Source organism: Merops nubicus, unplaced genomic scaffold (genome assembly GCF_000691845.1).
Source record: "Merops nubicus isolate BGI_N331 unplaced genomic scaffold, ASM69184v1 scaffold7897, whole genome shotgun sequence".
Lineage (NCBI taxonomy): Eukaryota > Metazoa > Chordata > Aves > Coraciiformes > Meropidae > Merops > Merops nubicus.
The window spans coordinates 493-14,928 of record NW_008619528.1 but is presented as its reverse complement, the minus strand read 5'-3'; the positions used below and the strand labels follow the sequence as shown (position 1 = coordinate 14,928).

Genomic DNA, 14,436 nt, shown 5'->3' with positions numbered 1-14,436 from the left:
CCTACAACTGACCTCAGCCCATTGCTCCAGCCTGTCCAAATCCCTCTGAAGAGCCTTCCTACTGTCCAGCAGATCAGCACTCCCAGTTAATTTCATGTCATCTGCAAATTTATTGAGGGTGCACTCGATCCCCTCATCCAGGTCACTGATAAAGGTATTAAACAAAACTGGCCCCAAAACTGAGCCCTGAGGGACACTGCTCATGACTAGACACCAACAGGATTTAACTCCTTTCACCACAACTCTCTGGGCTCGTCCATGCAGACGGTTTTTAACCCAGTAAAGAGTCCTCCTGTGTAGTCCATGAGCCATTCTCCAGCAGAATGTTGTGGGAAACAGTGCCAAATGCCTTACTGAAATCCAGGTAGACAACATCCACCGCTTTTCTGTCATCCACTATATGGGTCACCTGGTCACAGGAGGAGATCAGGTTGGTCAAACAGGACTTGCCCTGCATGAACCCGTGTTGCCTGGATCCAATCGATCCCCCTGTTGTCCTGCACTTGCCACGCGATCTCCCCCAGGATGAACCATTCCATAGTTCAGGCTGACAGACCTGCGGTTCCCTGGATCCTCCCTCCGGCCTTCCTTGTAGATGGATGTCACATTGGCAAGTCTCCAGTGGACTGGGACTTCCCCTGTTAACCGGAACTGCTGGTAAATGATGGAGAGAGGCTTGGCAAGTTCCTGCGCCAGCTCCTTCAGCACTCTTGGGTGGATGTCATCCGGCCCCATAGACTTGTGGGTGTCCAGCTGGCTTAGCAGGTCCTTCACTGCTATTTCCTGGATTATGAGGAGATCACTCTGTTCTCCAGACCTTTCTTCTGGCTCAGGGGACTGAATACCATGAGGGTAACTGGACCCACTACTGAAGACTGAGGCAAAGAAGGCATTCAGTACCTCAGTCTTTTCTTCATCCTTAGTAACAATGTTCCCCTTCACATCCAATAAAGGATGAAGATCTCCCTGGTCCTTTTTTTGTTGATAATATATTTGTAAAAACACTTATTATCCTCTGCAGCAGTGGCCAGGCTGAGTTCCGGCTGAGCTTTTGGCCCCCTCCCCATGTTTTTTTTACATAACCTAACTAAATCCTTACACTGTTCCTGAGTAGCCTGCCCCTTCTTCCAAAGGTTGTAGACTCTCCTCTTCCTCCTAAGTTCTAGCAAAAGTTCCCTGTTCAGCCAAACCAGTCATTTTTCCTGCCAGCTTGTCTTATGACACATGGGGACAGCCTGCTCCTGTGCCCCTAAGAGTATCTTCTTAAAAGAAGTCCAGCCTTCCTGGACCCCTTTGCTCTCTAGGACTGTATCCCAAGGGACTTCCTCAACCAGTGTCCAAAAAAGGCTGAAGTCCATCTTTTGGAAGTCCATGCTAACAGTTTTGCTGCCTCCTCCTCCGTACCTGAAGTACTGAGAACTCTGTCATTTCATGGTCACTGAGCCAAAGACAGCCTCCAATCACATCATCACCTACCACTCCTCCTGTTTGTAAACAACAAGTCCAGCAAGGCACCTCCCCTGGTGGGTTCCCTCACCAGCTGAGTCAGGAAGTTATCTTCTGCACGCTCCAGGAACCTCCTGGACTGTTTCCTCTCTGCTGTGTTGCATTTCCAGCAGATGTCTGATAAGTTGATGTCCCCCACAAGAACAAGGGCTTGCGATTTTGCAGCATCTGCCAGTTGTCTACAGAACAATCCATCAACCTCTTCATCCTGGTTGGGTGGTCTATAATAAGACTCCCAGCAGGATATCTACCTTGTTGGCCTGCCTCAACTTTACCCATTAACACTCAATCAGTCCATCACACTTGTTGAGCATCATGCAATCAAAATAATCCCCAATATAGAGAGCCACCCCACCACCCTTTCTGTCTTGCCTATTCCTTTTTTAGAGCTCATAGCCATCCATCACAGCACTCCAGCCACGAGAGTCATCCCAGCACGGTTCCGTGACGGCCACTGCATCATAGCTGTTGTGCTGTACACTGGCTTCCAGCCCCTCCTGTTTGCTGCCCACACTGCCTGCGTTAGTGCAGATGCACTTAAGCTGGGCTAACGACTTCGTTCCCAGCCACGGCTCGCCGCCCTCAGGCGTGGCAACTGTGCAGTTACCACCCCTGTGGCATCCAGCAGTTACTATTTTCAATACAGTCGCATGAGTTTTGAACAATGCAAAAATATTTGTCATTTTCTGAGAAAATGGCTGTCATTCTCACTTGCACCACAGGTACAATCACCACTGTACTGCATAAAGGCATTACAAGGATTTAACAATTAATTTGTAGCTTACAAACAACATTTTAAAAATTATTCTACATCAAAACAAGTTTTCCTACACTGGTTCTGATAGAGCCACAGCCTTTCTTTTGCTTTGATCTTCTTCCTCTATGGTCTGTCGCATACATGAGGCGTGCCAATATTCAGCTTCCCAAGCTGAATAAAGCTGCTGAATAAAGTCTCTCAGTCCTTCCACAGCATCATTAAACTAACTCTACTTGATATTATAACCAAACGGACTAGGTTGCCAGGCTCAGCTGCCTTCAAGTTGTTTACACTTACAAAAAGAACAAACAGAACCCTAACACAAATGTGGTTTTTTTCTTCAGTATAAAAAGCTGACCAAATTAGTAGTGCAAATATTTTACCCGCACAAGCTTTTTGATAACTAGGATGCAAAATGCTAATTATATTCATTAGAATATGCAGGGAAAGTATTTTCATATAATCCACCTGTATTATTTCAAACCTGGCACCATGATGTGCCTCAGAAAAGCAAATTGTAGATACATAAATACAATGCTTATTTATCACATCCTTTTCTAATACTTGGTGTTTGATCTAAATCAATTGGTCCTTAAGGAACCTAACCCAGCAGCCTTTGGTCACCAGAAAAAGAAAAGCAAATAGGTAGAGTGAGAAGGCAACAAAGACTACACTGATTAAAATGCAACTGTTAAACCATTCCCACACTTACTAGAACTAGGATCACGGTAAACACAGAAATTATCTGGATTTCAAATTGATGAAAATTCCAGTTTTTACACGGTTTAACTTTCTGCTACTGCACTGAATTAAAAAGAGGTCATAATAAAAGCTTATTTTGAAAAAGTATGCTAATGATACCACTGCACATGGTGTCCAAATATCATCTGTTCAATTACAAACTCAATTTGTAGATGAAGTTTGAAGTTACAATGTAGTAGTCATTTAAAAATTGACTGCAAATATCTGAAGTCACATCTTCCAATGAGCCAGCTAGTTCAGAGAAGTCCTGATTTTCAGGACTGTCACAAGTCATCTCAATATATCTACATCACCGGGACTTCAATATACACAAAAACTAGTGGTTTGTTTGTTTTTTGTTTTTTTGTTTTTTTAAATAGGCAACACAAGGTAAAACCCACTTCCAAGTGACATCCACAACTGAAGTCAGGCAGGACAGACAGCCATAGTAATGACCCCTAAGAATTTTTTCCTTAATCAGTCTCAGTAGGAACCAAGCAGCCATGACAGCTAGATGACACTGAGCACCTTGAAAGGTGCACTAGAAAAGATATGGATCATCTAGATCATGCAAAACCTGAGCCCCATGTTATCCTTATCAGCATGTTTTAATTTTTTTATAAAATCTATACCACTGCATGTAAAAGTGATCTCATGCTTCCTCAATCAATGCAAAAACTAACAAATGTTCTGTACTGCAAGTACAACATACCGTCTCAGTAATGTTGATAATTAGAATGGTGATAAAAAATGTGGGAGGTTTTTTTGAGCTATTCTACCCCCACATACTGCATAGGTAATAGGTCTTACTCTGACTGAAGAGACAAGACCCTTATTATGCATTATTAGCATCAGCAACTGTTCAGAGCTCATCAGTTTCAAATTACATTGAATTAGCTAGAGCATGAGTCATACTGAAGTCTATATACACACATCTCTCCCCTAAGAAATTTCCAGATTCCTCTGTAGGTCTCCAGGACTTCCATCACGCCAACTTGAGTCTTACAAATCCTCAGAACACCAGTTGTCACTTCACACTTTACACATCTACAGCTACTCAGAGGAAATGATGTAGCAAGCTGCATTTCAAAAAGTCTGTGCCAAATTCTCTCTCTCATGGATAAACAAATCCCTGTGGTTCTGATATGCAGAAGAAAAAATGCCAACTTGAACTTCAAGTTAGAAACAGAGAGAAAGCAAGCTAAGGTTTTTCAAAGGAAATACTTAAAAATACAAAAGTTGAAGGACTACCTTCCAACATGTGAAAAACTTCACCAGTAAAGGGGACAGAGACATTCTAACATTGAAATAAATTTTATTAATCTACTATTAGCAAAGAAATTTTGGCTATACTATCTTTTCCTCTGAACAAGCTGATTTGGTTAGTTTATTTAAACAGCAAGAACAGAATACCAGAATCTCTATTCGCAAACTGATTTATGATCTGGATAAACACTTTTTGTTTTCTTTTCATGGGTTAAACCAGGCCAAATAAAAGATACAAGATAAGAGTTCGTGCAGTTCAATGACCAGACTCTGCCACTTCTATTAAAAGCAAACTCATTGGAATTCCCACTATTTTGTCAGCATGTCTACAGGCAGTGGAGTTAGCTATCCTAAGATTTCTATCAGATATGGGTTCTGCTCATATCCCTCTCCCAGTCTCTTCAGATTTCATCTTTATTCTGCAGCTCTCTACAACTGTACTTAAGAAGAACACAAAAGCTTAGTCTACCCAAGATCAAATTATTTGGAATAAGACACTAGAGTAGAACTCTCACTCGTATCTCAAAAGATGCCCAATTTAGAATCACAATTCTGCCTCTTCACAGAAAAAGCTCTCAAGAGGCTTTATATTCATGAAGAATCTTGAACTAGCCCTACACATACAATCACAGAAAACAAGAATTCTAGACTTTTTTCTGTGGTTAATAAACTTGATTGGAACTAAGCTAATTCCTCCCAAAATCTAACTACAAACTTGAAAACACTACCAAGTATCACATTTGAAGCATAAGATGATATAAAAGTTCTAAACCCTTCAGCTTCTCAGTGCACCTCTTACAATACATATTTTGTCTGAGAGTTAAACAAAATTATAACCCCTATTCAAAGCTGGAACGGAACTGCAACTATCCTCTGTGTTACTCCAGCACAGGCAAGGAGATGAGGCTTAGGTAGCACATTCAGAAGCTGATCCATTGTAATTGCTTGCTGCTATTCATAGCAGGAGCATTTTCTCCTCCTCTCTGCCATCTTCCCCTCTTAGACAAACTCATTGCACCTCTCTAAAATGAGCTGAACTTACTAAACAGAATAAGAAAAATTTTGGATGTGGCAAGGGGTTCCCCTTTGATGTTAGAACAACTCACTGAAGAATTCTACAAACACCAGAGTCAGCACAACATAGAGGGATTAATTTAATAGTAGTAATTAATAGCTTTTTTATTGATAAAATAAGCTCAATCTGGAATGATTAATCTGAACCCCACATCCTCTTTAAGCAGTTTTTTTTCTTTTGGTTTCAAAATGTACAAACATGAAATTATGCAGACATTAGGGGTTCACCACGACAATTGTTTCACCATGAAAGAAAATGCACTTGTCCAGTAATGTGATAATCAATGCATACTTCCACAGACTTGCCTTCACAGCCACATACAGAATTCTTAACAGAGTAATACAAGCTACAGCTTAAGGTACATGCAGAGGAACTGCATGGGGGCTCTCTGCTTCTGGTTCCAAGGTCTCACTTGCCTTAAGCCTAGTAAAAAACCCAGAAAGGTAGTTTTCTGCTAGTTTAGTGCATTACAGTGTACGGTGGAGAGTTTGTGGCCATCACACAGTCAGTGGGATCAGAAGACACAAAGACAGTCTCCTCTGTCAGCACTACATAACTGTTACACTGGATGAATGAATATCATAATTGCAATGGATGAATGAATCTCATAACTGCATCCCATCCCTCTGCTAAGCGTAGGCTAAGCCCCCATGCCCTCCACCACAACAGCACTGACATGTGGTTTACCCCCCTGTGCTAAATGTTATAAAACTAAACTCCCAGAAGCTAACATTTAATTAAAAAAAAAAAAAAAAAAAGAGTAAACTGCATCCATTTAGACAGCTAAGTGTGCCAAAGGGAAAGTCAGATAAATCCCTGCAGACTCACACTGGCTACCAAGTGCAGCAAGAGAGACTCAGCAGTCCCAAGTTACAGGTGCAGTTCACTAACACACTAAAAATCAATCTAAGCCATCTCTTTAAGTAACTTTTGGCAACTGATGAGCTTGAAAAGCACTAACAGCACACAGTCAGAGAGAAACAGTGGACAGACTGAAAGTCTTTCCCACAGCCATAATTTTAAAAATACATTAAGTCTTGTGAAGCTTTCTTCCTTTGCTTCCCTAGAAATATTCAAGCCTCAGACTAAGAGCAAGAATACCATATCAAAGGATGATCAGTAAAATTTTATATGTAAGAAAAACTGACTTACAACTTCAGTTATGTACTGGAGAGAACTATGCAGGTTAGAGAACACACTGTCAAGTAGCTTAAGGCTTCTTCCATTTCTTCTCAAGCTAATGCCATAATCTGATAGCCTAAAGCATCTGAACCACCACATCTAAGCACTTAAACTATTGTTAAAGAGGGAAGTTTAAAGACACAGTTTATGCTTTAATGTACTGTATCTCACAGCACATTCTACAATGGTAGTATCAGTGCTTTTGAATAAAGTATCCTCCTCAAATTCTATAAAACATGTAACTTGAATAAAAAAAACCCCAAATATAATTAGTAAGCATATCTGACAGTTTGGATTGCAATTTACATCATGAATATTACTGTGCAGCAGGTTTTATTTACAAAAAATAATTCATCAGTAACTTTTGACATTATATTCAGACAGACTTTTTGTCAATGTTAGCAATTCTCTAATGAAGCAACATAATTGAAAAAGAACCTGCTCTTTGTAATAACACTCAAGTCTACAATTTTAAACACAGAAGACAGCCCAGCTAATTGCAACCAGAATATAAGCAGATGAAATGCATATGAAGCAATCAAAATATTCTGCTTTGTCACCTTGCTAAACAGCCAAAAATACTTATCACCTATACCTGTCTGCAATCAAATAATAAAGTACTAATTAATAATAGATCCTACCTAATAGCAGCTTCCCAAAAGCAGTTCATTCCACAAACATCAGAGGGCAGCATCCAATAGGAATTCCAGAAAGACACAGACAAATTCTTACACCTAACAGGATAAGACAAAAACAACCTATATAAATGTTACTGATTTTATAGCAAAGTTAAATGGATTGGTTTCTAGCTTAAACATAACTTGAATACTTAACTAGCTGGCAGAAGACTGGCTACATAACAGAACTTGGGTAATAAAAACAAGGAGGTATTAGATGGATTCTTTAAAGGACTAAGAGTACTCATCCTTTAGCCTTTCCTCTCCATATATTTTCAGGTTGAGAAAAATAGAGGGGCTAGGATTTTTGAGGATCATTCTATGTTCTCAGCTTAGTCCAAGTCCACAGGTAATGGAGTGAAAGGCAACACTGCTGGAAAGAACTCCTTTACCTTTGCCATACCTTTGTCTACTTCCAGTAGAGAAACAAGCAGAACATTTATTTTCAAAGTTAGATTGTCTATCTAAACATAATCCCTATTCATCCATGCTCTATTTGCTGCTAAACTTCAAAGCTGATTTTTAACAAAAAAACAGGGCTTTGCAGCATCAACAAATGCCATTGTTCCATAACAAAAGGTTAATGCAATACTGAAATAACTGTCCCATCTGACAAGTTTTCCTCTTCCATACTAATGACAAGACTAAATTTATTGACCTGTGCCACACTAACAACTAAGAAAGGTTTTACTAGTCCACTACTACATTTTATGCAACCGTAATATAGGAAATAATTAAAAAAGAGCAATAGAATTGTGCTTTCAAAGGTTCTGGTGAGGAAATCAACATCAAGATTTAAAATCTGAAATAAGCAGATTCTTCCAAAGCAAGGTGTATACTCAAGTGACCTCTTCTGCTCCCTCCTCCTCCCCTGGTGACACAATGACAATAGTGTTTATCCTCCTTTGAAAGTTTCATCTGTGAATGAAAGACATGGAAGACAACCCACATAAAGTCTTCATGATGAAAAGGTATTTAATCCCTGCAGCTCAGAGAATAATGGAAGCAGGGTCTGCAAGTTTGCAATGAATCAGCATCTCGGTAGGTTTCTCTGGTATCTGTAAAGGCCAATGTTTTGCAAAAACCAGATTTAATACATTAATGCAGTAATGAAAATGGCAAACTGTCTTTCTTCTTTTTTCAACACTTGAGAAAAATGACCTGATAAAAACGCAGTGTCACACAAAGCCCCATTAAGTGTTGAGGAGGGTGGAGCAGTTTTTTGGTAGAGATGGCAGGAAATCTTTGCATCCTGTAGATAGTTGTGTTTGCAAGAATTAGTGAAGTAATTCTACCTCATGACTTACAAACGGTCTCCACAAATAAATATCCAGGTACAAAAAAAGGATAATGTAGATTGTGACTGGGATATCTGCACTCCTCTGGGGAAAGGAAATGGTATAAATCCACAAGTTCACCCTGCCAGATTCTTTCTTACATTAATTTCTGTAGCTTTTGAAGTTTCTTAAAAACTTCAAAGCACATTAAGACCTTGTGCTTATCTGAAGAACAATCTTTATGATCTCCACAGTGTACCTTCTTGAAGTAACTCACTACTTTCAGGATAAATTAATAGACTATCTCTCAAAAACAGTTCCCTGGTTTGGAAGATTATTATCTTACTATTATTATTACAGGCGATTTCTCTTCTAGCTGTCAAGAGCTGTGTTTTCTTAGCTACCATCCTATCCAGACTACCAAGGCAAGAGGCAAGCTTGAATTTATGCCTAAGTCATTACTCTGACATATTAGGCCTTTTCAATATCCTATTCAGCATCACAACAAGGTTGTCAGCCTTGGATTTGATTCATAAATTTCACATTTAAAACAAAAATGTTACTAGGATACATACATATGCAATTTACCTAATGTCAGACTAAGACTTTTCTCCTGCCAACAAACAGAAGCTTCTCTCAACTGACCCCATGCTACCATATTCCATGAAGCCTTCACATACAAAGGATTAAGAGACTGGAATCATTGGACACCATCTTTTTGTTATTCACAATAAGATCATTCAAAATGCCATGAACATTTTTTTTTTTTTAACTTTGAATACAACCTGAGGAAAGCTTAGACTATAAATAAGTGCCACAAGTGCTTTAAGAAGCTAAGGAGACACACTGTACCTGTTCATCAAACAGGCACAGTCCTTGTTACCTGAGCCATGTTACTCGTCAGACAGGAATAGTCACTTTCAGCATTAGGGAGGGATATTTTGCTCACATCTATTACAGGTTATGTGATTAAAGGCCAGTATCCACAAATAAAAAGCAGAAAATAATTGCTGGATTTCCTTCACCTAACATCTAACCCAGGCACAGAGCACCCTGACACAGCTCCAATGCAGGAGAGCAGCCAGCCCATGGGCCTGGCCAAAGATCCACCAGATGAGAACAGGAGAGGCTCTGCAGAGCACCTTAGGACTGCCTGCAGGGGTGTGAGGCTCACTATGGGATCAAGGTGGACTGGGGAGGAATGGGAATGCAAGAACAGGGAGAAGAAAAACAAGAAGAGGGTCCAGCCCCACGTAAACAAGTTGCTGCCAGTCAGTAGGACTGGCCACATTGTGTGCCTTATCACCAGCCTCCTTATTAAACCAAATTTCTGTTTTCCTGGATGACAGGGGGCTCCATGCCCTGTGCTTTAGCGTACAGAGAGGTCAAAGTGCCAAGACATCAAAAGATGGCCGTGGGTCATTGGGGCCCATGAGACTGCAGTGCCACAAACTGGAGAGACAAGCACACAGCACGTGGGCGTGAACGTCGGTGCACATAATTGCTAGCAACTACCAAGCCAGACTAGCCCACAAGTAGAGCAAAAGGCCTGGGAGCCAGGTATCAGCCAGACCACACAGCTGGGACAGACTCTGCAGAGATCAGAGGGTCTGAGCTACTGAAAGAAACCCTCTTAACCTAGCCACAAGGGACTGGAGTCTGCAGGACAGCTACTGGAAGGACCAGAAGGTCTAAGTTAGCCACCAGAGAATCTGGAGTTTGAGGGCTAGCTAATACTAAGGTCACAGGTCTGGACCAGCTATCCAAAAGACCCATTTGCATGAGGCAATCCTGTGACCAGCTGCCACCAGGCTAAGGCCAGTAACTGGAAAGACCTGTCCAGGAGGGTTCAAGTACCAGCAACTGAACTGGAGCGGCAAGCCTCGTGGGTTTGCACGCCCAGACCAGCACGAGGGGAGACTAGAGGATCAGGAGCAAGTTCCTGGACAGTGTCTAAGGCCAGTTACTGGAGGGATCTACACTGTACACATTAAAATATTTTCACTAAAAACCCTTAACCCTGGTCAGCCAGAGAAGGGAGCAGGATTGTGCTGCCGGTGGCTGTGCCAGCCCTTTTTTTCTCTGGGTTGACCCCGTGGCCAGGCGTGCATGCACGCGCTGTGGGCACGCCTGCCCGCGGGGAGTAGATGCTCAGCTCTGCTCCCGGCTGGACCCGGGGGACAGAGCTGCAGCAGCCTCACCTCCACCACACCGCTGGGTTGGACAACTCCTAACACCAACCACTGTCAAAAAAACAAAGAAATACAAAGTCTTCAAAATCACTGGTATCATAGACAAGCATTCTCAAAGATCTGTTTGCCAGCTCAAAAGTATCCCTCCCTTAGGCAACCAGCCATTTCATAATTACTGTTATTAGGTAATTCATATTCAACATCACCATACAGTAAAAGTTTTAGTCTTGCAGACATCACAAAGGCATCTATATAGTGATGTGAAAAGAAGAATACTTTTCAGAATTAGAGGACGATTTCAAATTTGTGTGCAAACTACACAGCAATACACAAGTCACATTCATGAAGAAGAGGCCTGATGCTCAGGCAAGTCAAGTTTTAACCACGAGGGATCTCCCAGCAACTAGTGATGAAAAAAATAAGTCCTTTTAAGTGCACTGGTGGGCTTGCTACTAATGGAGATCACAGTTTTCAAGCACACTTTTCAGTCTGTGTAGCATCTTTTATACTACTGTAACTTCACAGATTTTAATGAAGTTTCAACTGGAAATTGTTCAGTACTTCATCCTTTTAAAAAGTTTTTCTCACTTGGAAGTACTCAGACAGGTTCTAAACCAATTTCTTAAAACACAAGAGTAGCTGAGAAGCATACCAGTGAAACTGCTGGTTATACTGCTTAAGTTCTGGCATAGACAAAACCAGCAGTGTACAGTGCAAGGAAAGAACAAACTACCTACTACAACCACCCTCCTCTGCTGTTGAAGCCTGTGGGTATGCTTCCTACGCTTTTCCACACACTATAATCCACTTAATTCTCCCTTTTTCAGGATGGTTAGAGAGCAAGAGACAAAGTCAGGAACCGGTGTCACACATACTGAAACGGTATGGCTGGCTGCACAAAAATGCTAAACTACAGCATAATGGAAAAATGTTTAATTTTAATAAGGTCGAGTTCATTGACCTCATTGAATTCACAGAACTGCTGACAGGCTGATTCCTACTCTTCAAACTTGTCATTAAGAAAGCACTTTTTTTGGACCTGAATAGGAAGATGAACATTATATGAAGTGGCAATATTGATAAAATTAACAGAAGATTCACTTCTCATAAGCACAGTCTGCTAATTAACTCATCTGAAAGCATGTGAAGAAAGGCTGACTTGAAATGATACTCCACAGGCAGCAGCTTATAGCCCTATTAAACGACATACGTGTAGCGAACATGCATTTATTCACTCTTTTTTTTTTTCATTTCTTCACAGCTTCCTTCATTATCCATAAATCATATTAGCAAAAGAAAAAAGGCTGACTACATATACTAGCTTTTGACTGACTTTGTATCATCTGGAAGTAGACGCTTCAATATTTTCTTTTTTTTTTTTTTCAAGTTCAGAGTTATTGTTCGTTTAGCTATTATATATGACAGTACTGACTATTCAGTATTACTTTTAACACTGGAATTAATAATCAGGACAATTTGCCTTCAATGTTAAATTTTCTTCACAACTAAAATCCAACCTTAGAATTCAGCTAGTATAATCTTGAAATGTTTCTCAGGTATTTATATCAAGTTTCAAGATACAAGCTTTTAGTTTCTAGTCATCTTGTTCCTCAGGCTACTGTAGCCTTTGAAACAAACAGCTCCTTACCAAAATGATTACCAAACAAGCTTCCCTGAATTATTATGTTTATTGGAAGATCTTGTCTCAACCTGTAATTCTTGTTTCAATATGGTACTTCCTTTTTAATTAAAGATTTCTACTTAAAAGCGTCATCATTATTGCAAAATTCTTCCAGGTGTGGTATGCTTAAGCTTTATTCAAAGCTTTCAGTTTTCATGTTTGCAGGCTTCTGAAAACTGCCAGAAATTTCAGCTTTCCTCCGTGATGGTGAGGAGTTTGACTGAGCTCTTTCTACCCTCGTGTCATATACTTGATTATTCAGGGAAAGAAAACATTTCTTGGCTAAAGAGGAGACATCACTGCTAAGTGCATTGACGCCTTCAGATGGCAGTTACATGTGCTTTCCCAAACTGTATTTTTAAGTGAAAACAGCTGAAACAGCCCACTTACAAAAGTTACTATTAATGTATATGCAACGTTAAGCTTCAAAAGTGATTAGAAGGTTACTGGAACACAATTTGCTCTGTGAAGTTATGAAGTCTGTAGGACATCAGATGATTACAAGACAGTCAGACACGGGTATAGAGCAGTCAGGTGGCTGTCAAGCTCAGCATCCACCAAAAAAACAGCTGAAGTGTAAAAACTGAAAATCGCTAATAAACTCACCAAGATGTGTACATCACTTATACAAGTGCATGTAACATGATTTCGTACTTGAGAATAATTGAAACACGCATCTAAAGGAACATTCAGTGGGATCTTTTTTTTTTCCCTTACAAGTGGTTTAGGTATTGTTCTAAGGGAACGACTCTCACCCAAATTTTGTACACATTGTACAAACAGCACACAAGACTTTAACAATTTACAACAGGATGATGTTCATCCTAAACCTTAAATTTGATAGCAGTTTATAGATAAAGGATTTCCACACAAGTGTCAAACAGACACAGATTTTGAAAATAGATACATCCCCATAAAAATGGATGCACAAGGAATTATTTACAGCACTTAAGACCTCGGAAAGTAACTTTCTCAGTTTTTAAGCTTTCTCACTTTGAAATACACGGCAGATTTATATCTTCCTTCCACTTCACTGCAGCGAGCAATAAGCTTCGTGCACCTCCCTGGGGCTCTCCCCCACCAGTATCTTTGACTTAAACACTACACTTTAGTACAAATACTAAAAAAGAAGAAAGTATAGCTTTTAAAATAAACTTGTTGGTTTGTTTTTTTTTTTTTGCTAACCAGGAGCATGATGCACTTCAAAGTAATTTCAGTGTTTACTGACACAAATTATTTAAATTATCATCTTTTACCCAACGTACGTTTTCTTCATAAAAAATGCACTTATTTTAGTAATACAAATATCATACATTTGATTTTTTCATCACATTTCTATTTAAAACTGGTATATTAAACCCATGAAACTGTTAAAATTAAGTCCTTATTCCAACCATGTCCTTTAGAACTAGTAGATTAAAACTTCTCTTGATGAGTTTTTAATCATGAAATGGAAGTGAAGAACAAGCAACCCCACATTTTTCAAATCATAATCTGAACCAAAGCAAAAGCGGGGTTGGGGGAGAGGGCAAACCCAACCAATGAAGTAGTTACAATGAAGTAGTTACACCAGTCAAAAACTGGGTTTCACATTTCATCTGACTCCACCCCTAGCAACTCAGAACGTTGTTTCATATCTCAACATGTCTGAGTTAGAGCTTCTGTCCTCCTGGCATCCTCCATAACTCCTTAAGCACCAACACCGTCATAATTACACCATGCGGCAATACAGAAAGCTGAGCTGGCCAAAACTAGGTAGTGTTCAGGCAGGTCAGTGAGCCACATTAACACATTTGTGTGACCGGAGAAGCACAAGCAGTGTAAGGAGTGAGAGGTGCCAGAGTGCATGCAGCATTGGGAAGGAGGAACAGGCTCCAAACCACCCAACCTACATTGCTTTAAACTGCTGTGGAATCTAAGGAGAGTGAGAGGTAGGGTGGGCCAGAAAGACCAGTCCTAATTTTTCCTCCAGCTTCAGCAAGAGATTTCTTGTCGCTCCCCTCCTCCTGGCATTAGCGTTCCCGTAGCCACAGCTAAATAGGATCATGAAACTAATCTGAAGGAAAACTAGAATTTTTTTTT

At 40.2% G+C, this 14,436-nt stretch overlaps 1 protein-coding gene across 1 annotated transcript in view; it reads right to left on the bottom strand.

Annotated features, from left to right (window-relative positions):
- GXYLT1 (glucoside xylosyltransferase 1) overlaps window positions 1-7,257 on the bottom strand; it is a 26,834-nt gene extending 19,577 nt beyond the window's left edge. Inside the window, exon 1 of the mRNA XM_008943814.1 lies at window positions 7,169-7,257. Coding sequence (XP_008942062.1) covers window positions 7,169-7,221 — 53 coding nt within the window. The 5' untranslated portion in view covers window positions 7,222-7,257. The remainder of the gene's footprint in view (window positions 1-7,168) is intronic.
- Between the last annotated feature and the right edge of the window lie 7,179 nt (window positions 7,258-14,436).